The sequence below is a fragment of the Stigmatopora argus genome, chromosome 15 (assembly GCF_051989625.1).
Source record: "Stigmatopora argus isolate UIUO_Sarg chromosome 15, RoL_Sarg_1.0, whole genome shotgun sequence".
NCBI classification, from domain to species: Eukaryota; Metazoa; Chordata; class Actinopteri; order Syngnathiformes; family Syngnathidae; genus Stigmatopora; species Stigmatopora argus.
In genome coordinates this window covers 4698539-4724181 of record NC_135401.1, presented here as the reverse complement: position 1 = coordinate 4724181, position 25643 = coordinate 4698539, and the positions used below count along the sequence as shown (strand labels likewise).

At 42.5% G+C, this 25643-nt stretch overlaps 1 protein-coding gene across 2 annotated transcripts; it reads left to right on the top strand.

The window, feature by feature from the left end:
- The first annotated feature begins 464 nt into the window (after positions 1-464).
- LOC144090058 (pleckstrin homology domain-containing family G member 3-like) lies at positions 465-25142 on the top strand. 2 transcript variants are annotated; one of them, XM_077621361.1, is made up of 19 exons: positions 465-658; positions 6994-7061; positions 14440-14966; positions 17942-18042; positions 19085-19154; positions 19235-19281; positions 19355-19505; positions 19584-19715; positions 19803-19985; positions 20073-20165; positions 20647-20733; positions 20807-20837; positions 20916-21017; positions 21115-21147; positions 21394-21404; positions 21851-22066; positions 22544-22642; positions 22762-23980; positions 24112-25142. In XM_077621361.1, exons 2-19 carry the CDS (start codon positions 7013-7015, stop codon positions 24645-24647), a joined length of 3687 nt encoding a protein of 1228 aa, XP_077477487.1. In that variant the 5' UTR covers positions 465-658; positions 6994-7012; the 3' UTR covers positions 24648-25142. The 2 variants fall into 2 exon arrangements, with proteins under 2 accessions (XP_077477487.1, XP_077477486.1); XM_077621360.1 differs by having other exon boundaries at positions 21851-22153.
- The last annotated feature ends 501 nt before the right edge of the window (positions 25143-25643 follow it).

The following is a 25643-nucleotide window of genomic DNA, read 5'->3' as shown; positions in this document are numbered from 1 at the left end:
CTCAAAAAGTTTTGGAACATACTGGTTTGAGGTTAAGTTTCATTCTAAAAACAAGATTGTTTCACCCCTTTCATTCAGGTGTAGAAGAAAAACACAGATGATTATGTAATTTTATTTTTTATGAGCGATTTGTTTCGTGCATAGTTAATTACATTACTACATGCCAGCCAGATGTTTGAACGTAGAAGAAGAACATAACAGAGATGTCAAAGGCAGTCGTCTCTGATGCATTCAAAGCTATGGTAAATCTTGCAACTGAAAACTATTGGGAAGTATTTGCCATCATCTTTTGCATGAATGCTAGATCAAGTATATATTTATACGTGAATAATCGGTATAATAGACCTGTACGTGTTTTAAATATATTTGAATATGCAGAACCTGACATTTTTAAGTCCTAATTCAAGGCAGGTAGTTGTTTTTCCGATACATTTGAACGCAGCGTCTGTACTTTGCTGCTCTTGAAAAAGATGAGACGAATCAGTCAGTTGGAATTTGCACGAGACAACGACATGCACGATGTAGGCGTCTCCGGGGCTTTTACATGTGGAAATTTCGGAATTAACAGTGTGACATTGGCGTTCTTATCACGAAGCTACCGAGTCAAACTTTTACTTTAAGCAAAGGATCGTCGAAAGATCAGGAATCGTCCAATTCGGTACGTGATCTACACAACAAATCTTTCCATTGCAAACATTTCAGCATTCTACTTAATTGTTGCGCCTGCACTTCATAATTTTGCCATTTTTAATGTTTATTATTGTCCTGGACAAAGTGTTACTTGGTGTAAAGCGTGATTTTAACCGCGATGAACTAGTTTGTTCCCCCAGTTTCAAGAAAACTATTTCAAATGCTCTACTCCAACGAAGCTAATGTCCTAAACTTAAGGGCAGATGTTCTTTACTGTAAACATTGCGACACATGCTGAGTATATATGCTTTGATGTTACGATCTCTTTATAGTATCATATATTTCATCACTATTTGTACAGTATTGTAATTTTTAGGGGGATTACAGTATACGTGCCCTTTTTTTTAGGTTTACGTGTGATTTTCCCAATCCCATCATTTGGCTTTTTCTGATTGGAGGAGTAAGTTTCAGTGAGATAAGCATGTTTGTGTTCAAACTGGACACTTTCACTATAATGGCTGAACTTTGTTCAGTGCTTCGATCTGTCTAGTCTCATTTTAGCAGTTGGTATACTTAAAATTAAGTGAGAATAGGTAAGAGTTTGATGCCATTGAATTATTTCCCTTTTCCTCTGGTTCCCTTACCCCCCCATCTCATCTCGCCCCCCATGGTGCCCACATTTAAACCCGGCCCAATCCAATTGTTCTCCTCTAATGAGCGCCACAGTGTGATTCCTCCGAGTTCCTCCTTTTCTAATGCAGGCCAAGCTAGGTCAAAGAGCAGCTGCGGAACAATAAAGGAACAAAATCAATCAGTTGTAGAGAAAAGTTCCATCTTCTCCCTCTTTGACCCCACTTGACCTTGTGGACAATATCTCAAGATCATTTCCAGGCTCAAATGTTGCCCGCATACAATTAACAGCCACCATCCAGGTGGTCTAGACAGGAAACTGCCCAAGTGTGAATTGGACCTTAGATCTGGCACACAACTTAGTCTTTCAGAGTCTTTGTATGTATTTTGCATCTGTTATGAAATGACCACATTTGCAGACCTAAAGGTGCAACGTGCCTTGTTTTAAAGGTTCCTAAAATCCGCAAAGTTACTGGTTTTGCCATTTCGAGGTAAGTTTATGCGTCAAGCCTCAAAGGGAAAATTAGAACCAAATGCGTGACAGCGTTGTTTGTATGAAAGTTTGAATGCGTGTGTGTGTGTCTGTCTGCTGTAAGTGATTTAGCATTCCTGCCGCCAATGGAGGTCAAGTCTGTTTTTATTTTTTATTTTTTTTACCAAGCCCTCATTGAAGGCAGACAGCGACTGGAAGTTCCATCAACATGCTCAAATGTGTATTTGAAGGCAGTCTGGCATCCTTGTCTTTTACCTGCAAACCCCAGAGTTGTTCTGATCGGTACTCGGACGTTTGGTCGCCCGGAAGGTTATTGATAATTACCATTTAAAATTGTTGCTCAAATCCCCTAAATACAAACTGCGAATTATTATTTAGTCATACTTGATGCCTTATTAATTATTAGGCTAAAGAAAAGCTCAAAATGTCCAGTACTTTTATTGTGTTTTGTTGGAGAACTTGTTAAGACCCTGACGTAGCTTCTTAAAGGGACAACTCATGTACATACAAACTCTTATACACTCACACATCTGCTCAGTGAAACTGCTCAGGGCTATTGTTGGCTTTTATTGATGCGTAGACCATGTTGTTTTACCTTGTTTTGTCGCCGGACTTTTGGTCGCCAGACTTTTGGTCGCCGGACGTTTGGGTCCGGGCGACCAAAAGTCTGGCGACCAAAAGTCCGGCGACCAAAAGTCCGGCGACCAAACGTCACGGTTCTGATCACATATTTTGTCACCTGCGTTTAGGGATGTGCCGATGCCGAATACCAGTCTAAATGTTGCCCAAATGTACATACTTGCAAAAAATCGGAAGACTTGTAATACTTCTGCCATGCTAGTACTCAATGATAATTCATGTACTATAAGTGCACCAATTGCTTGTCCTCTACTACAAAAAGTATTTGAACAACCTTCACATAAGTGACATTTCAATGACTTGAGAGAGTTACAACTTGTTTAATATAAAAAAGAAAAACAACCAAGAGAATACACGTTTAGATTAGACTGAACATCGCATAGGCCTGAATGCAAATTGCTGTGTCTTTTACATTACAAGCATTTTTGTATCTTTTGTGTGAATGGGAATAGTTTTAAAAGGGTGAAAAATACCAGCGGTTTTTGTATGTTGAAATAACTCACTGAAGGGTTGTTGAAATCAGCTGTTTCCTTTTTCTTTTTCACAGTGGGGAACAATTAGACTCTCATTAAGGTCGGTTTTGATCAGTGTGTTTATAAACCATTTGTCGGTCATCCTCGTGTTGCTCTTTGAATGTTCATCACTTAGCAAAGCGTCTGCTCAAAAATGCAGCCGATTCAAATAAGTGGTTCATTTGTTGTATGTCCGTGGGTAGCGCTTTTGTAGAGACTGTTTTGATTGAGATGAAGACGAAGCGTCAGGGTGTATTGTTTACTCGCGTGAATAGAAAGCCGTTAGTCTCTGGAGGCCTTCGTACCAGGGGAGAAAAGGCAGGAATAATGTGGGAAAGACGCACTCGTATAGAAAGAACGGCGTTTGTCGTTGGAGGAAAAAAGCTAAGCGCCAAAATAATCAAGTTAATTTTACGTCTCTAAGGTCTCCTGCTTGTCCTGCAAGTGTCGATTCATATCGCTTACCACGTACAGTAGACGGCGTAACAAATGGCATCCATGTTCGTGTGTCCGACTGAAAATAAAAATATCCCGGGGTGCTTATGTCATGCTTGAAGAGTCGCACAAGCCATTTTGGGCAAATGCAACTTGACACGGTTCATTCATCGCTGAGCGAACAGAAGTTGCGTGAAGTATTTTTAGCTTTTTCCGCATTCCGCATGACCAACAATCAATTAAGGTGGTTAATTGGCACGTAAAACACTCATTTAGTGAGTAATTAAGCATAGTTATTAGATGAGTTGGCAGCAGAACTGGCAACCTCAGAGATGAAGCCAGAAGAGATATCTTTTACTAGGGATGATTTTTGTCAATCTGCCAATACCCATTAAATATCTCGAATATAAAATAGCCCATTCCAATTTCTTTCCCTTCCCGACCCAAAGTTAAAGCCATGTGAGAGGTTTTTTTAGTGTAAACATTTTTTTCATTTGTGCAGCACAAAACAAAATTGTAAACAAATGAAATTGAAATATTTTGTCAAAAAGATATATATGAAAAAATAGTCCAGTGTGAGAAATCGAACTCTGTTGATTGTGATTTTTGTATTTTTTTAATGCTCTTTGTTTAAATATATATATACCGTATTTTCACGACTATAAGGCGCACATAAAAGTCTTAAATTTTCTCCAAAATAGACAGGGTGCCTTATAATCCTGTGTGCTTTATATATGGACCAATACTAAAATTGTTATCACGATAAAATAAAATACATCAGTCGATAGGGTACGCCGACTCTACTATTTTTCCCCATAGACAAAGTACCGCGCAGTGACTGCTGGGATATGTAGTTCTTTTGTCAATACACCCAATGGATTGTGGCCTGTATACATCGACATCAATACAGCTTGACGAAGCATGGAAAGCACCGTTGGAAAAGTTACGCTAGCTACCAGCTAGCTACTATTTGCGAATGGATTGTGGCCGCCTGGACAAACGTATAAAACTCAGCGTTTTCGATGACTAATTTGGATAATTGTTCAATTCGGACACAGAAAATGAGGACTTTGATGGATTTATGGGTGATGATGACGTAAGTAAGTTGTAAAATGGCTAAATAAAGTACAACCGAACTCAGTTTTGCTTCCGTTGCCTTTTTAAAAACGTGTTTTTAGCGTGTGGGTGTAGCGTGCAAGAACTATATATCCCAGCAGTCACTGCGCACCGGAAACCGGAAATAGAGTCTGGGGCTGCTTCCGGTAGCCAGCACTATTGCGGTTAGATACTCGTATATAATATATATCCGTCTAAAAAACGGTGCGTCCTTTGTGTGTTTAAAATACAGAAATAGCACTCGTTACTGACACTGCGGCTAAAAATACGATGCGCCATATAGTCGTGAAAATACGGTAGTCCAGTAATGTAGAATTTTTTTTTTTGCATTTTGTCTTTTTGGTAAAAACAACACCAGATTGAAAACCCCTCCTCCCCCAATTGAAAAAAAAGACCGGGAAAGAAGAGAAGCCAAAGTATCATTTTGCTCCAGCTTCCTCTCTAGACATGCAACTGGTTCCACTCCACCCACTATCCAGATGGTCGGTCCAAGGGGGAAAATGCTCCAGATGCTCATCACCACCACACACAAACACACCGACACACACACACACCGACACACACAGTCTTTTGACATCAAGCCCTTGGTTATCTTTACATGCGGTCTTCTCATCTGTCCACTTGAACTTGTTTGTTTTGCTTTCAAGAAAGGCAGCGATGCATTGGATTAATATTAAAACCTGGCAATTAGAGGAAGAAGGAAGAAGTGATCCATTGCCGCTCTTTTGTTTAATAACCATCGCAATGGCTTGGCTTGCATCTGTCTCCTATTAGAGGGAAAATTGCTGACTCCCTTGCTGCGGTTAATGCATCCATCAGCTGTGGGAACCAAACACCCTCCATTTGTGCAAATTGGTGGCTATGTCAAATACAGGTGGTCAATTTACCGTCAATTTTGGTCTGCATGTGATGTTTTTCTTAAGATTTATAAATTCGGTCACAGCCGCTCCCTTGTAAAAACGCTTGTAGAATTGAGACATGTCAGCAATGCTGTTACAATCAAGTTACGATCAACCCTGTGGCAATAACAAATTCTAGAAGGCCATATTTTTACTGATGAATAATTGCCGAAATGCGATATTATTGTCGAACAGAAGGAAATTAGCCAATTTAATCACTAAAGTAGTGTATCCTAAAATGGCTCTATTTAAATGTGATGTTTATAAATAGCCCACATAAACTGACTGATAGAAATATTTTTTAATCACAATGCTTAAATGATTTGAAAGCCATCTTAGTGTAGAATATGAAAAATGTAATAATGATTGCGTTTTAGGTTGAGGCAGCTGTGGGTTAATAGCAGACTAAAGTGGCTATTGTATTTTACCATTAGCCTTGTACAGTGTTTAATATATAGATGTTTTCTTGTTTTGTTGGTCTTCTAGTTAAATGGTGTGTGTATAGTCGTCACGATGTAAATGAAATAAAATCACGTCAAATGTATGTACTGCAGTCCAGGTGGCAGCTTTCTTTTCTCTCTAGAAAGAAGCAATTCTCTGAAGTAGTGAGTGTCCAGCTCTGTAAGATTTCTCTTTGCATTCCTGCACATCCTAATTGGCACTCCTCCTGGCAATGGGCTCACTTTAGCCCTGGGCCAGCCCGGCTGTCAGATCGCCAACGTGGCCAGCAATAGCAAAAAGGAACAATGCAATCCTAATCCCTGAATGATTTCTGCTCCTCTGATCTTGTCGGGCTAGGAATGCCATGATTTGAAGGCCACGGGCTCACTTGAAATCACAAATGGACAAGTTCTCATGCGCAGTGATCCATGTAAATTTACCGCAAGAAAGCAGAGAGAGCTCGGCTGGGGATTCGTTGAAAGAGACGCACCTCATCCTTAAAGCAGGTTAAAGTGGTTAGTTCAACTCAAAACATTGTCATTGGCCATTAACGTCAATGTAACGGTACCAACGCCGGACAATGTTTACAGTGTATTTTGTTATTTTGTATCTTTCAACTTTACTTCTGTGGTGTGTTGATGAGTAATAACCATCTGTGAAAGGAACTGGAGTCTCAGACGCTATCAGTAGGGGAGTTTTAAAAACGCACGTGTGTCGAATACACGCGTTACAAGCGGCGATAAATCGCTGCTGGGAAAAGTACCCACTTTTGGACTTTTTTGGTGCGGTTCTTTTTTACATTGCAATTTTTGCACGCGACCCAGAATTTAACAAATAACATATCCTGGTTAGCATGGGCTCACAGTCTCCACCCTGCATACCTCCACCGAAGCTACATTATACATTACCAAGCGGTTGGCATGACTGATCCCAGCCAGAGCATTGAGAAGGGAATGTGAAGAATTTCCTTTTTCTTACCGTAAAGACCAGGAACTTTTTGGTCCTTACTTACTGATTCCTGAATAAATCCAACAAGACTTCCCCTTCTTGAAACCTAAATGAATATCCTGTAGAGCAAGAGTGTCAAATGTACGGCTGGCGGACCCGCAGAGGCCCGCTTGGGGTCCGAACCGGACCGTAGGGTTGTAGACATGAAGGTTCTTAGCTCTTTTTGACCCTTTTTCGTTTTGTTTTTCAGCTCCAAAGGCCTGAGTGCCATGCCAGAGGGGTCACATCCTGTTCTCCACCAGGGCCCAATGGGGGAAGGTAAGCCCAATGCAGCATTACGTGTTCCGTGCCATGCCCCTCTTAATCTCTGTTTACACAATCTTACGGTCACCCCTGCGTAGGCGAGGGAACGAATGGCGAAATTCCGCCAGCGTGACAATTAGACAAAAAAGTAAAGCATGGGCTAGGGCAACGAGCAGCCATTCCTCCCACAGTCCTCCTTGGCTCAGAGCGTCTTTGTGTGACGGTGGAGCTCCGCCAACCTCCACCGTACAGCTGCGACCTCGAACCCACCAAACCCGAATATGTCAATGTCGCAGACCGCAAAGAGATTTTGTCTAGCCAGCGGTGCTGACTTAGCTTTCGCGGGGATGAAAGAAAGGGTGGAGGGGAACTCAAATGATATATTATTTTAGCATTCATTATCTTTAGAGAGCCGCTGCTTTGACACAAGACGTCTTTGTATCTGTTTGCCTGTTCTCTGCCCCCCCCACCCAACGCCTCCCCTTCTCGCTACATTTGGTGCCGGCTTTCCTCTTTTGGCCCAAGATTACAAATGTGTCAATGGTTCTCTTTTATCCTTAGCTCAGCTTTGGCCCAAAGAGACTTTTGGCTGGAGGAAATGTGTGTCATCCACATTCGTACTCGTTTTAAGTCCACAACGTGCATTTGCGATCATTTTGCAGCTGGTGCAAGTAAAACGTGTTCATGTTTATTTATGAATTTCTTGCAGAAGTTGCCTCACACGTTAGGGTGACTTGACACGCTAATTTTTTATAGATAAAGGACATTATTTTTCTTCAAGAGGCAGATGTTCCCTCCTATCTGCTTTAAGCTTTTTTTGCCTCTTTGGATAATTTTTCCTCAACAGCCCAATGACGGGAAGATAACGAACGTTAGACATTCCAACACCGTGCAACTTTGCACACCATTGCGCGATATCCTAACGTGTTAACAGGTTGATGAACATTGTTGATGGTTGACGCTCAGACCGCCATCATCAGACCTACGGCAGCTCCCTTAAAGATAAGGACTCCCAGTGATCTACTTACCCTCTGGCAGGAATGTAGCTGTGTGTGCAGAATGTACAGCTTTAAAAGGCTTCTGGGGGACGGGCGGATCATCTCCATTCTTTGCAGCTTTTCCAGCCCAGTGAGTGTAGGGATGTAGATGGAGATAGATGATGGCAGCAACCTTTTTTTTATCACGCTATTTGATAGGAACTCTTTAATGGCCTCAAGTGTTGTCCTACATAACCTTGATAACATAGCCAGTCACAAACTGGGACTCGAATTGAACTCTTGTAAATGTACTAATTCAATGGTGTCCATACTTGTTTTTTCTCCAAGGGTCGCTTTCAGAATAATCTTAATATGCTAGGTCCAACTTGAAATTTGTTAGAGGATCGGAATCAGGTAAAAAAAAAATCTGGTTTTTGAAATGTATTTTTACGTATTTCCTCATTAGTTGCTGGTTTCTTCCCACATTCTAAAAACATGCATGCTAGGCTAATTGGATTGGATTGGATAACTTTATTCATCCCGTATTCAGGAAATTTCATTGTGACAGGTGCAAGAAAAGGCATAGTTATAAGTTAGACAGTACAGTCGCAAAGGCCGCACAACAACAAAGCAAAAGCAAAAAGTACAAAGCAAATCAAAGTAAATGGAAAATGGAAACAAAAACTGGAACCACACACAGCAAGTCTTTCACAAGATGGGGAACTTCTGCAGACTGTGACCGAGGTAGAGAATATGCAAAGTCACTCTTCCAAGCTTATCCGCACAGTTCCTCAGTAGTCTGGAGCTGAAGACAACAGTAGCAGAGTAGAACCCCTCGACTCCGTTGCTGGTAAGCGCCGACTACTCTTCTATCCTATCCCACAATGGAATGGTTGGTCAGAAGCGTTGCCTCTTCTCCCAGCACTTTTGTCCGGCGGCACCGAGGTGTTGCTCCTTCCGCTGCGTATTGTAACAGCTAGAGTCCCATGTGTGTGACGGCGTAGGCATGGCTGAATGGTTCCAAAAAAGAACGTGAACGGCGCCATCTTGGAATAATAATTGTATGCTTGAATGTTCCTGTGAATGTGTGCGTGAACAGCATTGTTTTTAGTTCATTCATTCCTATGGTCTGATTCATTGAAATCCACCACTGTTTTCAGTTTTAATCTTATTTCTCCAATTGTGTTTTGTTATGTTTATTCGTTTAAATATTGCTTGACTTTGTGACGTATATTTGGCTCCATTCTGAGGTTGTTGTTTTTTTAACTCTTGTTTTGATGGAAGAATCAACCACTCACTGGGATTGTTCTTGTGCCTTTATGAGAGGTCAATTTAAAAACACGGGTCACTGATGTTAAAATCCTCATTGGTCCGCTGTGAGGTGTCGTCACTTTTATGGAGGGCCAAACCGCTGAATAAACCGTATCGCACCTTTTTACGACCTTGCGCGTGATTAACAGCTTAGTGTGAAGTAAATGTATCTCTTCTTCCACACTTAGCACAGCTGTCCTGCTAGCTAGCCACGCGGACCCTGCGGAATACGACACAAGCCTGGTTGTAGATCATCAAACTGGTGGTAATGTTTACAGTAGACTCACACTCTCATGTAGCCCAGATGTTCAATGAAATGTGTTGAGTAGTTTGAGGGCGATTCGTGTGTGCGAATGCCTGCAGCATTCTTGTTGGCGGGGGGTTGTGGGGGCGAGATGTCGATGGAGAGGTTTCCGAAGTGGATCAGCACATGCCTGTACACTGAGGTCACTTGGAACGGCCGGATTCTTTCAAAGTGGAGGCCGAGTGCACGGGATTAAAGTTGAGCTTTTTCCTGTCAATTTGTGTCCATAAGACTGACAAATCTACTTTTATGAAAAATGTCTGCCTTTCCTCAAAATTGTCCATTTTCATCCACTAATGCAGGGATTCCAAACCATTTTTGAGCTGCGGCAAAAAATCTCAAGGCACACTCGATCTGAAAATCTGTCATCTATATTTACAATGTAAAGTAATTCTCATCAAAAACGCACAAAGTATTGCAATATTTTATTTTTCCACACCGGCCTTACGTCGCCAAAAGTCTGCAGACCCTGAACATGTTTCGGTTAATGACAGCATGTTCTCGTTTTGACCAAACTAACCATTTTTTTCCCACCAAAACACATTGTTAAATTGAGTCATCTTATTCTTACGGAACTCGGTGCATTTTTTTTCAAAACACCAAAAGTTCCCCCAAAGCTTCCCAACATTTCAACCTTGAGTGTCACTCTGGAATGCAGTACAGGCATGTACACTGCTGTCCACTGCCATTTATTCACTCACATTTGGGCTACTTATTAACACGACAATCTGCTTGGGGAAAATGCCGGTAGAATTACAACAACACTTTAAACCTTGATGCTGTGTAGTCACAATACAACCCTTGAGAATTGACTTAAATACTTCCCGCCGTTCAGGTATAATAAACTAACCCGGGTTTTGTGTCCGTAATTGCCGGCATTTTGCCCCATGCTGATTAATAATCCTCTCTGAAGACCTCATGGGGGTTGCCATTCAAGTATTTTTTTTGTTATTGTCGCTAGAAAAGGTGATAAATTGCATTAAAACAGCAAAGCTTCATTAGTATTCAAATATCTATTCTCAAGAAATCGATTTCCAAAATTGAAAAAGGTGTTCAGTTTGTACATGATTTTACTTTGCATTTTTATAAACTGATGTGGAATTCAAAGTGATGCAAGATGTGACTCAGTATTAATCAAGCAGGAGTGGTTGTCAGAGCAAGAAAGAACCTGTTTATTCCCCTCCCCCATATTCTAACCGCAAATTTATCTTTAATAATTGAGTCTTTCAATCTCTGGAACTTGGGCGTAATATTATTACCTCTAATGGGTCAACATTTTTAGAATTTTACTCTGTTGTGAGAAATCTAATAAGCAGATAACGTTGTCAGAATTTGAATGGCGGGCCGCACTCATTTGCACACTTGAGGGTCTGTTTTGAAAATGAGTCATATCCTCATATTTTGCAATCTGTGCGAACTGTCAAAATATGATCCCATGCCTTATTGTTTCTTCAGGGAGTGGAGTAGTTAGTCCGTATCAGCAAGTTTGGCACTATTTGTTCTGATATATGGAAGATCATGTCAAAGAATGTTTTGGTTGGAATTTTTAATCCCCCTTATCTTGATGTACAGTAAAGTAAGTATTCTAAGATTTCTTTTCCACAAACCAGATTTTCTATATAAAGGAATGTTCTCGGAGCCTACAATGTGATGTTGCTGTCATTGCTGTCATTCCAATGACTGCACCTTGAAGAAAAGGTAATTGTTAGGTGTTGTGGAAAGTTTATTTCGGCATTCTGTCAATCTCTGGAATCAAGGCTATGACATCAGAGGCAATGAACGGTTTGCATCATTAGGTCTGATAGGCGAAACTTGCCTAGACTTTACACTACAAGATCTGGACTGATTAGTCATCGAGCTCCTTTGTGAATGCATTTCCTGTCTATGATTGAGACAGAAATATTCACTGGGGTGGAACATTCATTTTTAATCATCATTCACTGCAAGTTCAAACAATTTTGAACAGATTTTTTCAGAAGTACCAGTGTAGAGAAGATTGATGTTAAGGGAAGCAGCCCACAAAAACGGGACAGTCTTGGAAGATGCCATGAATTATGTTCGCTTTGTCTTTTTATGTGAAACTTGGATAGAAGAGCAGTTTAGTGTTATTCAGAGACTTGGTTCAGTTTTCAATGTGGTCTAAATACTATACTGTCTCAGTAGCCTTGACTCGATTAATGTTTAGTTTATGTTGTTAGGGTTAACCACTATGCTGGTGTGGTTCCAAAACAAATAGGGATCTGCACCTTACTGTTGTTTGGATTTGTCTTTTTTCCCCTCTTAGCTCTGTACAGCTGGCGTCAAATAGAAACCTCTCATTTCCAAACCAATCGCATTACTAGAACCCAACCCCTGTCCTGCAAAACGAGCCATTTCCAAAACTTTGTGGTCTTTATTCACAATATATTGTCTTCTTACAAACAGACCAAAACCTATAATGCAGACTAACAAAATATAACAAAGCCCACAACCCAGATGTGTCTTTCAACTTTATTTTTAATGCAATTGAGTACATTTTGCTGACATATCCAACAGAAGTGACACTGTAATAGGTCTGGCCTTGTCACTGGGTCTGCAAATCCTACTGAGATTCACGGCAATTGTTTGCAGATGTTGGAGACTCACGACTGAAACCCTCCTCACCCTCACTCACTTAGTCACAGGGGGTGAAGACCTCTCTGAAGATCACAAGTCATTTTTCATCCGCATTAACGTGTGGAATCAAACCACTTAGCATTCGACTGCAATGGCCAAGCGATCCGTTGTTGGAAAGCATGTGGCGAGTGTTTTCACTCACAGTTAAGGTCTCCCTATCTTTAGTGGTTGATCAAAGCGGAGCATGTCTGCTGCTTCAGCTCTTAAGATAAATGAAGCTGCAATCCCATGCACCTCCTTTTGAAAATCCTTCTCAGCGGTCTAGTCTTAAATGTTGTTGACTTGAGACTGAGAGAAAGAACAGTACTCATTTTTTTGGCTTTGAATGCTTACTGGGACATTTCCACCCGTCCCTTTTACCGTAGAACACCGTAGCACAACAGAGTTATTATGGAAGAATATTTGGGTGGGAGGCGAGAAAGAAAGAGGAAGTTAGTTTCGTTGGCCAGACACGGGAGAGTTCCAGAGACAGACGGAAATGGCAGAGGCAGTACATAGCTCAAATTGGTACGTCATAGCTCCTTTTTGTTGCGCTATCAATCCTGCCATAGTTTGTCCAGGGGAATAAACAGTGTTCAACTCCCACGAGGACGCTCCTCTGTATGTCCTACCGCATTGCCTCGGATCCCTCAGTGTGGATAGTGGAGCAAGTAGACGGAGTTAAGCCTCTCTCAGCTCCAGGATTGAGTCACGGAAAGTAGTAGTGTGCCAAATGTGTGTGCTTGTGAATAACCTGGAAGGCCGTCATTCATCTGTCAAACTTGACACATTTTCTCTGCTCTACTCTGACATTTCTGGCTCGTTTCACTCGCTTAAGTCCGAAGAGAACAATACTCGCTTTTGTTTTTTGCTCGATTCAACTGCCAGTGCTTGTTTGGAGTGAATCCCTTCACCTCTTGCATATTTCCTCTCTGGTTTAATGTTCCCATTTTCTAATGTTGGCTGAATTTCAACGTCGCGCAGCGAGCGAGAAACATTTATGCCAAGATGTGTCAACGCCGATGTTAACAAATGATTTTCAAGCTGACAAGCTGAGCTTCAGCTGTCACCAAAGAATTATTTTCTTTATCCCCATTTGGAAATACACTTTACCTGAACCATTTCTCATCATAATTGCAGGATTGTACATTTGGGTTTATTTTTTAGAAGGCAAACTACACTGACAACAACGTCTTTGGCATAAAACAGCGATGACTTCTTGTCTCGCTACAAATACTTCAGGAAATTACGCTTTCCGCACAGTGGCATAAGAGTACCACACAGTCTTAACACTGCTATTAGAATGCCAATGAGGAAAAACTCTCTCCTGGATGTGAAACTGAATATGTTTCACATCTTCAGAATTTAAATCAGGCTCAAAGGTTATATAAACAAATGCTCCCTTTCCACTCTTTTCGCATCATCATTTTATCTCGGTGGAATTTGAGGAAAGGTCCAAAATAGAAAGTGTTGCAACTCGGCAATCATTTCCACCCATATAAATGACTTTAAGACTGTCTGTTGTTTAGGCCAAGAGCTGTCACTCTCTATTATCTTAAACTGGACAAATTATCTTTTCACCCAGATAACCATGGCATACAGATTCAAATGCACACATAAGAGTAAAACATTGTTGTTGACGAGCTCTTGATTCCTTTTGATTTTCACATATTTTACCCCCTTTATTACATAATGGAATTTATTACGTCACACTAGTGTTTCAAAACAAAACCCATAAAGCGGTCAGATTGCATCTGCAATAAACCGTAAGAAAATATCTCAGAGATATGATGGGAAATATATTGCGGTCTTTTTGGCCATCGTTCAAAAAGTTTTTGAAAGCGACAGCAAAAAAAAAACACTGTGCTATTGTTAAGCAAAAATGCATTTGGATTAAGACCAAGTCTATTTCACATTAACACGTACGCACGCATCCACAATCAAAGTTGGCCTGGAAATATGCCTAAGGTATTTGTAGGCGGGAATAGTTTGCAGCCAACTCTTTAACAAGGTAAAAAGAACCATCCAGGGGAATTTTGCTAATATCGCACAATACATCATGGTTTGACATTGAAAGTTCTGTGTGACCAAAATAAGGAGGGCAATGGTTTGTCTGATTTCCCTGTTGACATCTGTTCTCTTGCTTGTGCTCCTTTCGTTTTGACAGAATATCTTCGGTTACCCTCGCCCCTCTCCTCTGGAGAACAGGAACAAGCAAATGGGAATTTAGATTCCGACTGTTACACCCAACTATGCGTAGAGCCATCAGATGGAGAGGGCGAACGTCCCGTAAGTCTAGTGTCCACCTTGTCTTCTGGATCGTCCCGTGACAGTCACAGCCTTTTTGGAAGCACCGTCACCCTTCCCTCCTCCTGCACCCCACCCATACCGAGCGAGGAGGACATCAACTTGGAGCTGAGTCCGACTGAATCCCAAGAGCAGCCGAGGGCCCAGAGTCCCGGCGCCGGTGGATCTGGCGAACCCGCAAACCTTCCCCTGCTCAGCAACCAATGGAATAACAACAACGCCAGCTCTGATAGGCAGGCCCAAGCACCGATCCTTCACGATTCCACTTTGCCTGTTATCACTGAAACAATGGCCCCCAACCCAAAACTGACCCACGTGGACCGAGTCGTCATGGAGATCATTGAGACGGAGCGCATGTATGTCAAAGATCTACGCAGCATTGTGGAGGTGAGCTGTCCTTGGTATTACACTAGGAAATTCAAAAATGTTCTTTAAACATTGAATTCAGTCAATGTTTTGCGAAACACTAGAGGGAGCCCCCATAGCCGGGGGTACTCAAAATACTACCGACTCAGTAGATCTGAGGTTTGCCAAATGGTACTCGGACGTTTGGTCGACCGGACGTTTGGTCGACCGGACGTTTGGTCGACCGGACGTTTGGTCGACCGGACGTTTGGTCGACCGGACGTTTGGTCGACCGGACGTTTGGTCGACCGGACGTTTGGTCGACCGGACGTTTGGTCGACCGGACGTTTGGTCGACCGGACGTTTGGTCGACCGGACGTTTGGTCGACCGGACGTTTGGTCGACCGGACGTTTGGTCGAACGGACGTTTGGTCGAACGGACGTTTGGTTGCCGGGTTGTTCCTGTTGAAACCAGCTCTCAAAATGAAAATCATGAGAGAGTGAGTTTAATATCTAAATATCTAATATTAAAATATGAACAGTAAACTCTCTGTCGTAATTTGACAGCGAGCGAACCCGGCGACCAAACGTCCGGTCGACCAAACGTCTTTCGACGAAACGTCCGGTCACGTTGCCAAATGCATGTAATAATTGGAAAATCTCTTAATCTTTAATAATCGTGGCTGCGGAATCGTTCCTGGCCTTTTCACGTCTTGTTTATTGACATTGCAGTGAGTGTGCGCCTTTTTTGGTGTTGTGGCCTGGACACAATGCAGGTCTTTCATGGCCTGAGCTTTGCTTTGAAACCCATCACAGAATAAGGGTGTGTTGAGAAATGATTTTTATTTTTCCCTCTCAACAATTCACTCATCTTTTAGCACTTTAGTCGTCTGGAAACAAAGCACGTCAAAGTGTGAAACCTCTTTAGGCCTCACTCATTCCTGTAGCGTAGAAACGGGTGCACTTAGCTGTCAGACCATCCCCAGCCGCTATTGCTAATGTGTTTAACATGCGTGGTATTTGTCAAACAGGCTGGCTGTCACCCAACAAGCACCTTTCTTCACCTTGTCTGCCTTCTCTTCGGCGTCAGAGCCAAAATCATGAACTCTTAGCGTTACAGCCGTCATGCTTGATCTAGAACAAGGGTGTCAAACTCGGGTTGGTTCGCGGGCCGCTTTAACGTCAACGCCATTTCATGTGAGCTGGACCATTTTAGATGTAACATTTAGATTTTTTAAATAGGATTAAAAGCCCTAAATAGTCCGTTTTTACAGATCTAAAGCAATGTTTATTTGAGCTTTTTTTTTTCTTAGTAATGGAAAATTTCTTTTAATCATGTTTTTCATTTCAAATGGAAACAAAATATTTTTTAAATTATGTTCAATATTAAAGTGGAAAACGGTAAATATTTGTATATTTATTTTTAGATTTTACAAAATGCTTTTTGAACTAAAAACACAAAAGAAAAAAAATGGATTAAAAAAATTGCAATGATTGTTTTTAAAAAGGGGAAAATCAGGAAATGTAATGTACATCTATCATTATTTGAATTTGATCCTAAAACAGAAAGTCGGCACTCATTATTTACTTTCTCGGACCGCACAAAATGAGGCTGTGGGCCAGATTTGGCCCACGGGCCAGCACTTTGACACCTGTGACCTAGACACAGTTATAGAAAGTAGATGTAGCCAACATAAGCACCAGTCCCGTGATACCAAATTGTTTTTTTCCCCTTAGGCTACACCAGAACATATTCTTGCACAGATGTATCCGGCTGCCCCGATCTTTTTTGCCATTACGACGCATCTTTAATAATGTCGAGCTCACGAGTTGGCTTTATCTTTACACTGCAGCAGCTCAAATTAACCAAAGATATGAGAAACTCAATCCGTGAGCTCATCCGAGCACCTTCTTAATATGACACACAACCCAATGACAGCTGTTGGAAATGCGTCCATTCGTTCTTTTGAAACGTTGTTTTATCACTCGCTCACATGCCTCCCGTTCTCAACTGTCCAATCGGTGGGAGTGGACAGAACAGCTGTTTGACTCAAATGTTTTCACATGGCAAAATACATCCCCAACACCTGGTTTGAAGTCGCCTGCGTGTCGTCATGCCATACATTTCATTATAGCAACAAGTACAGAAGCATCCCTTTTAAAATTGTTGCATGCATACTGTTGAAATCAAAAGTACCGTGTTTTTAAGACTAAGTCGCACTTTTTTCATAGTTTGGGTCGGACAATTATATACATTTTGTTTCTTTATGACCACTGACAGCCTGTTTTTTAGGTTATAGTTATCTGAAAAACTGTTGTTAACAGATGCCTTATTAGCCCATTGTTCTCCATTCATACCATCATTAGTTGATTGTATCTATGTTCTTGGTTTTGATTTTTTTTTTTAAATGCCCTGCCAAAAATTGGCCTTATACTGCAATAAGCAAAGAATCTGCATCCATAATGTTGTGCAGTTATTTTAGTCGTAAATGTGGACCGCACCAGCTGTATGTCTTTTTCCTTATGTCTGCTGTGTGCCTTTTGTCTCCCGTCTCCATTCTACAGAACACGATGCAATGTCGTCATCCTGACGTTGACATTTTTTTGGCAAATTTGCAATTCTAAGTGTTTCGTCTGGCCTGCAAGGAAGTCCACAGACTTGAGTCCCAGGAGGGAAACAAGCAGTGCATGTTTGTGGTCTCAGTCAGTCACGTCAGACTATAAATAAATAGAGCAAATTCTTTCCAAGGATCCCATCTCGTTAAAAGCTAATTTTCCATGAAATGTAAAACTAAATAAATCCATCAAATTGGAATAATATTCCTGAAAATCAAACGGCATGTGAGAACAGATGTGATAGGAACTTCACAGGAAACTACTACTAGATGAACAAGTGCTTCCTTGCTCCCTCTAGCGGATCATATCTGCTAGTGTCAGGACTAGGCTGTACAGAACATTAGACAAATACTATCAACAGATTATGCATTAATTTTGCCATGTCTACCTCTCTTTCCCAGGACTATTTGGCTCACATTATCGATACGAGCAATCTCTCCATACGTCCAGAGAATGTGTGCGCTCTTTTTGGAAATATTGAAGACATCTATGAATTCAACAGGTACGTTCTCTGCTCTAACTGCACTTAGAAGCATTATATTTTCATTTTACTCTGAACTTAGGTTCAAGGAAAATTTAAGAGAAAAGAACAATATGAAATCATAATTCGCCACTTGGACTATATTTGTTTGCATATGTAAATATACTAAATAAGCCTGAATTCATAGCAGTATGATGGAAAGAGCTTGATTTGTTCTTGATGCTGTGTAGAATATTGTAGATTTTCCGACCCACGTGTCGATAATCGTGAGCCTCGTATCGCATGCCGAGGTGCCCAGAGGTTCTCACCCGTAGTGACGAATATATCTAACTACGTAATTTGCTGATATTTCACCCACTGACTCCATGCATGGACTTAAGACGGCCAACACAATTTACGTCATCTGCTGGTCATCGCTGACCCCATTGCTTGCCAAAACACACATTAACATTCCTAACATAGTGTAGAGCTACTCTGCTAAATCCTCCAAAGTCTTGAAATTTTAGGGATTTGAAAAATCTAAAACCATTTTAGAAGGCATGGAATTATTTTGTTAGCTATTGGCTTTTTGCTGGATTTGTTTCCCCTGTTCAAAAATATACATTGCGGCTTTATAACCAAAATTATCTATTTCAAATTAAAATTGTCAAACTATATGCACATTGCTATTTGTCAGTTTTTATTGGCCCGCAGCAAATGTGCAAAATCCATTCTAAATCTTTAAATGTCATTGTACTGTATATAATGACAATAAAGCCATTTATTTCAATAAAATCATTTAAATTCCCAGCAGGATGAAAAAAACACATTACTGTCAGTGGCACGGAAATGCTTAATGTTCAATATAATGATAATGTTTTAACAGACATTATGGGTAATCTAATAAATCGTTGTATTTCCTCTACAAGTGCTTACGGTTCCTTTTTTTACAGTGTGCATAACCCAGTGGCAGCAAAAACAGGATATTTCTGCTCACGATTCATAATAGGAACCCAACTATGAACTCGTTTTTTTTCTAAGAGTGGATTTTATGAGCTTCCTCTTCACGCTGTTTGTCTTTCAGTGAGTTGTTACAGTCATTGGACATGTGCGATAACGACCCGGTGGCCATCGCCCAATGTTTTGTAGATAAGGTGAGTGTTCTTATCCTCTTCGCAAAGAGCTCTTAAAAAAAACACTCTCAAAAAAACGATTGTTCTCTTTGCTCCTCCAGAGTGAATATTTTGAAATCTACACCCAATATTGCACCAACTATCCAAAGTAAGAGCTGCAAACATATCACGTGTAGAAATAAACATGGTGTACTGATAAACATCTTTTCCCGATCCTGCAGTTCAGTAGCGGCACTAACTGACTGCATGAGGAGCAAAACTTTGGCCAAGTTCTTCAAGGACCGTCAAGCCATTCTCAAGCGTTCCCTCCCTTTGGGTTCTTTCCTTCTCAAGCCGGTCCAGAGGATCCTTAAGTATCACCTGCTGCTTCAGGTATAGACGGCGTTCGATGGTTGGCTCCACGTGGAATTGGAATACCACATCGCAATCGTCTTTGATGTCATTTAAAAGGAAATCGCAAAGCACTTTGGCCCTGACGAGGACGGTTACGAGGTGGTCCAGGAAGCTATAGACACCATGACGGGGGTGGCCTGGTACATCAACGACATGAAGAGGAAACACGAACACGCCGTTAGAGTGCAGGTTGGTGTCAGTGAATGTGCAAAATACTTGGAGTATGTGCCAGAAGAATCCTGGTGAGGTTTTAAATGTTTCCTTCTCCATCTGAAGGAGATCCAGTCCCTGCTGATCAACTGGAAGGGTCCCGATCTGACCACTTGTGGCGAGCTTGTGTTGGAGGGCACTTTTCACGTCCTGCGGGCCAAGAACAGTCGGACACTCTTCCTGTTTGATAAGATGCTGCTCATCACCAAAAGACGAGGAGAACACTACGTCTACAAGACCCACATATCAGTATGTGTGGAATTATTATTATTGTGGTTGTTGTTGTTATTATTGCATTTCAATTTAACTGGACCTTTTCTCTTACTGTCATTTTAGTGTTCCACTTTGATGCTACTCGACAGTGCAAAGGACCCCCTGCTATTCAGTGTTATTCATTTTAAACATCCAAAGCAGCCCCACACCGTGCAGGTAATTAAGTTTGATTCTGCATCCTAACTGTCCCTTGTCAATTAGCTGTAATACTAATATACTACAGTGAATGTATGGCGAGCAAAATATGGAATCATATTTGCCATCAAACAACTTTGCAAGTTGCAACCCCCAAAAAATAAGACTCAATGAAAATCAAGCCGCCATCTGTAAATAAAACTCACACTTACATTGTCTATAATTCCATTTTTTTTGCACTCGCTCCCACACATTTACTCAAAATCTTCTTGTTGACCTACGACTTGCATTTCAAATACCTGTACTGTTTCATATCTTGTTATGTAACTTTATTTATCACCAAGTCGATATTTTTTTTATAACATAATTCACTTTTACATCTTTTTTGTGTTTACAGCAACAAACAATAGTTTAGAATGAGGCTCATAAGTCGGATTGTGTTTTGTGGTGCAAAGTCAGCATGTGTTATCTGTATTATTAATAACATTGCTTGTTGTTGTAGGCCAAATCTGTAGAAGAGAAGCGTCTTTGGGCCTATCACATCAAGAGGCTCATTCTGGAGAACCACAACGCCATTGTTCCGCCAAAGGTACACAAAAATGTCCATTCACCCCATAACTCCCATTTTTTTGCATAACTCTGGGGTCCCTTTCATTTTTCAGCCAAGAGAAGCCATCGTTGACAATTCCGATTGTGAGTATGGCTGTAATATTTTAATTAGCCAAGATTTACGATTGTCATTTAAAGAACAGTCACTCACGTTCTACTCAGGTCTTGGAAAGTACCACTGTAGTCCAGAGAGGGTAAAGAGAGCCGATTCCTACCAATCGGATGAAATCCACCTTGCCGGATGGAACGTGAGGAGGCGATCGGGTCAGACTTTTATTTTAGTAGTTTTATAATTTAAACAATTGTTTTATTAATGGAAATGTGTCATGCTTAGAGATCTTTTTTTTTTCATTTCTTTTAGAACCTGCAAAGCAAATCCTAAAAAGCACAAAAGGTCAGTATCTTATTGTAATTGTAATTATATCATGTTTCGTTTGAGAGAGGGATGTTTCCAATTGACGTTGATCTAATAATGACGGCCCTGTGAGTCTGGGCCAGACCAAACGCAGGTCGGACTATCATTGGACAAGATGCATGTGATGTCTGGCTTATTTGCACGTGAAATATTGAACTTGAGAAAGTTAGGATGTCATCGTTTGTTAATATCTGCTTCTCTCTCTTTTCTTTTTTGCTCTCGCAGATGTTCTAAAGGTAAGTGTTGCAAATCCACTCATGTTCTGCTAGATAATCATTCGGATTGGCTTCAAATGAAAATTCTTGGCTGGGACTTAATTTAAAAAGAAAAAAATGGGGATGAAAATAATGAATAGTGTTTAAAATATCCTATTTTCTGGAGTATATGCAGCTTCTGTTGTGTTTTTTTAGGTTAGTTATTTTTTTTTAAACGGTTTTACTATTACTTTAATGTATAATGTTTCTTCTTGATTTCTGATTAATTAAAAAAATGGCTCCAAAAAATTCCATTTATACTCCGGAGTGGCTTATACATTTTTCCCCCATCTTTCATTGTGCATTCTTTTGCTAGTGCGACTTATACTCAGTTGGGACTTCTAGTGCAAAAAATACAGTATGCAATACAGTTATATTATTTGTTTTTGAAACATTTAAATAATAATAGCCTGCGACTTCACCCTCAGCACTCAGAGAGCGAAGGCAACCTTCTCGGGGACGTCCCGAGCGCCCGGTCACGCCGCTGGCCGCTTGACGAGAGACCCGCCGCGGAGGAATCTCCGCCGCAGCTAAGTTCTACTCCGACAAAAGCCAGCTCCTCGCCAACGGGGCGGGAAAAAGAGGAGAAGGAGGAGGAGGAGGGAGAAAGTTTCAAGGAGGATTTCCTGATCGGGGACGACCAGGTAGCCGACTTTGCCGGCTCGGTGCTGGCCGCCATCTCCTGCTGGCACTATAGAGCCCGGGCTTTGCTTTCTTCTCACTTCACAACGGTGAGGGTTTCCAGCCACCCACGGCTTTCCCGCTTCGTCGCGCTCCTCCGCACCCCTCTTTTCGCCAACTCCTCCGTCCGGCTCGTCAATGTCGGCACGCCGCGTTCTGCTATTCCTTTCAAATGAAACCCGTGTCTTCATTTGCATGACAACCGTCGAGCGAGTGTGTCAAAAAGTTAATGTCGACATCTTATGAAACTATTATTGGTGGTGTTGTGTTCTTTGATTAACATTTTCCTTTCCCACTGTTTGTAATCAATCTTTATTGTTGTGGATTTTGGCTATGGTGAGACTCTAAGTATTTCTTAGGGTGCTTGACACAACTTGAGGTGATGGTGAAGAGAATTCTGCACTTTTTCGTTTTTGAACAAAATGCTTTGTCTCTTTCAGGACGATGCAGTCAGTGATTTGAATGACGTGCTGGGAAAGCAAAGCCCAAAAAGTCCTGGCCTCGAAGAAAAACAGTCCGATGCAAATGAGACTAAATGGGTACGATTCGCAACACGTACCATTTTTTGAATTTTGAAGGAAGCTCATTTTGTGCAGCCCACCTAAGTAAATCTTGTGTGTGCACTTCATGGTTTATTGCAAATTCATCACATTTTCAGGTCGATTTGGACGAGACGCGCCCTTCGGACACCGCCGTCCCTCATGAGTCACCGCGGTGCCCCTCTCCGACCCGAGAGGCCGTCGCGGCGGAGACCTCTGGAGAAACCGGCGAAGAAGAGGGAGGAAGCGACTCGTCGGGCCTTCAAGTGGAGGAAATCTCTGTGGCGGATGACGACGACGGCGAAGCGAGGGCGACGGGGATCCAAGTGCGCGTATTGGACCAAATTGCTGAACACTCGATCGCAGACTCGGGCCTCGAGGATCAGGCCTCGCCGACCCGTTCCCCAACTTTGAGCTCCGAAGTGTTCGCAAGCCCACCCGTGGACCAGCGAGACGAAGCACCTCGAGCCTGGCCAAGCGAGACGACTTCCAAAGCCGAGCCGCGGGCAAGCGAAGCCGCCCTCGCCGAGGTCGAGCGTCGGTCCACCCTTTCCAAGCGGGACATCCTCCTGATCAGCAAAATCAGGAGGTACTACGAGCACGCCGAGCACCAAGACGCCAACTTCAGCATCAAGCGCAGGGAAAGCCTCTCTTACATCCCGGCGGGTCTGGTAAGGCAGCTGAGCCGACAGCTGGACGACATCCCGGACCGGCGGGAAGTCTCGGTCCACAGGAAAGTCCTCTCCCGTTGCAGGCCCACGTCATGGTCCGTCTTTGATCTTCCGGGAATAGAAAAGAGTCCGAAAACGTGCGCCGAACCGCAGAGATCCGACGTCGTGGCTAGATCTTTAAGCGTCACGGATTCCCATTCCCACGCTGCCGCGGACGAAGAATTCCGACCCTCGTCGGAGATGCTCGATGTCTGGGAAAGGATGGAAGAGCAGCAGACGGACAAGGAGAAGCTCGCACGCTTCGAAGGCCCGGACTCCTCGTCCGATCGTCAACTCGCAACGCCAGTGTCGCCAATTGTCGAAGAGAGCGAATCGAGTCCTTCGTCCGACGGTTCCAACGTCTTTACGGAGCAATGCTGCAAGCGCCTCAAATCCTCCTCGCTTCACAGAAAGAACTCAAGCCAACGAGCCAGGATCATCAGCTTCAGAAACGGTGTGGACGAAGACCAGATCTTGCAGGACATGGGGAAGATGAAGAACAAGGTCTTCCAGTTGGCGCGACAGTACAGCCAGCGCATCAAAAATAACAGACCGGCGGTTTGGCAGAAGAGCCGCGAGGGCTTGAGGAACATGCCTGCTGTCCTGGAGGAGAAGGTCAGGAAAAAAGGTAAAGAAATGGAGGATCAGCATTCCTCAATTCACTTTTTTTTGCAGATATTTCGGCATTATAAATACAAACTTGAACAGAACAGCGGAAAGGTTTCTCCACGCAAATGACATCTTGACTAATGTTTGCAGGTAAACCCAACCTGAGACTACCCTCGAACTCTTGCGAGGAAACGGCCATCCGCGAGCAGACTACACCAAGTCCAGTCCAGACTCCCAGTTCGCCGGCCAGCTCCCATAGCACGGCCAGCGACCCGCAAAGCCCTCAGTGGGAGAACTTCCACTGGCCCGACGTACAAGAACTGCGCTCCATATACAAACCCGACACGGACTCCTCCATCGGATCGCCGTCGCCGCTGCCGTCGTCGTCCTCGGCCGGCCTCGAAGACCCCGCAGAAAAACCCCAACCCCGTCACGACCGTCCTCGGTCCAAGCTCCTCTGCGGGCGGAACTCTTGGGACGACGCGCCCGATCCGCTGCCGCTCCACGAAGTTCAGAACTTGCAGGAACCCGTGCGGACGCGCCGTCCGAGCGAGTCTCAGACCGCGGAGGGAGACGACGTCCCCGAAGGCGGCGGCTCGTCCGCTCAGAGTTTAGCCAAGACGTCGGAAAGCAATCTCGTGAAGAGTTTACGGGAGAGGTTCCAGAGTTTAAGCGGCAGCTCGTGAGCACGTTCCTATTTATTGATACCGAACGAAGAATGGACGCACGTTGTCGTCTTGGTGGCTCACCCAGTGATGATCTATCAAAGGGACGCTATATTAAATATCCTCCCCTCCCCGTTAGTATCGTCGCTGCTATGACGACGGTGGGCTTCTGTTTCCTTCGTCTCCGGTTAACACTGTCCAAGCGGATGTGGGAAGATTACCTCAGCTAAAATGACCGCACACCAAAGAGTTAGCTTTGTCGACTTTAAATACGATATAAAAAGAAATCATGTCGCGACAGTAGTCATTTGACTCATTACGGCTGTTGTCATGCATCACTGGAGCTTTATTGTTTTCACAAATGTATAGTATTTTTTTTTGGTTCATACATATTTATGAAGTTGTATTTTAGGGCAAATGTTGGCTGTAAATAGCTAAGTCCACCCGAAAGCTTTCTTTTCTATAAAGACTACTTGAAGATTGCCATATTTGCAATAAAAATAGGAATGTAACGTGGCTGGCGGTCACTGAATCATTTTTTTTAATAAGTATAAAAATCTAACATGCTTTTTTTTGCTCGCCAATGCATTGGTAGCTTCGTCTGTACTGTATCGGATAATGTCGAATACATACAAAAAAATGCCTTTTGTTTTGACATTCGTATCCGCTCATTTAGATGTAATATTCAAATGCAACAAAAAAACTTGGTTTTGAAAGACACACGCGTCAAGTTAGCGAACGTCAATTCAACCTCAACCGGAAATCAGCCTGACCGCCAACGTAAAGGCTTTGTTCTTGGTTTGTTTTATTTTGACAGGTTATTTCGGGATGCTGTTACTTTTGTCAAAACCCGGAAGCTACAAACGAGCACTCATCAGCGCGAGTGACATGACTTTTCACGCACAAGCCGAGCGTTTTAACTCTTTTTCATACTTTGCATGTGGAGAAACCACATATCCTAAAAATGCCGACTTAGACGAGAAGAGAAGACGCAAATCTGGACGAAGAGGAGCAGAT

What these genes read in the sequence shown, in the direction of transcription:
- LOC144090058 (XM_077621360.1), top strand. Translation starts at nt 7,013, where the DNA reads ATGCCAGAGGGGTCACATCCTGTTCTCCACCAGGGCCCAATGGGGGAA. An exon ending in TTTCTTCTCACTTCACAACG is followed by an intron (nt 22,154 to 22,543) that starts GTGAGGGTTTCC and finishes TGTCTCTTTCAG; the next exon opens with GACGATGCAGTCAGTGATTT. An exon ending in GGAGAAGGTCAGGAAAAAAG is followed by an intron (nt 23,981 to 24,111) that starts GTAAAGAAATGG and finishes TAATGTTTGCAG; the next exon opens with GTAAACCCAACCTGAGACTA.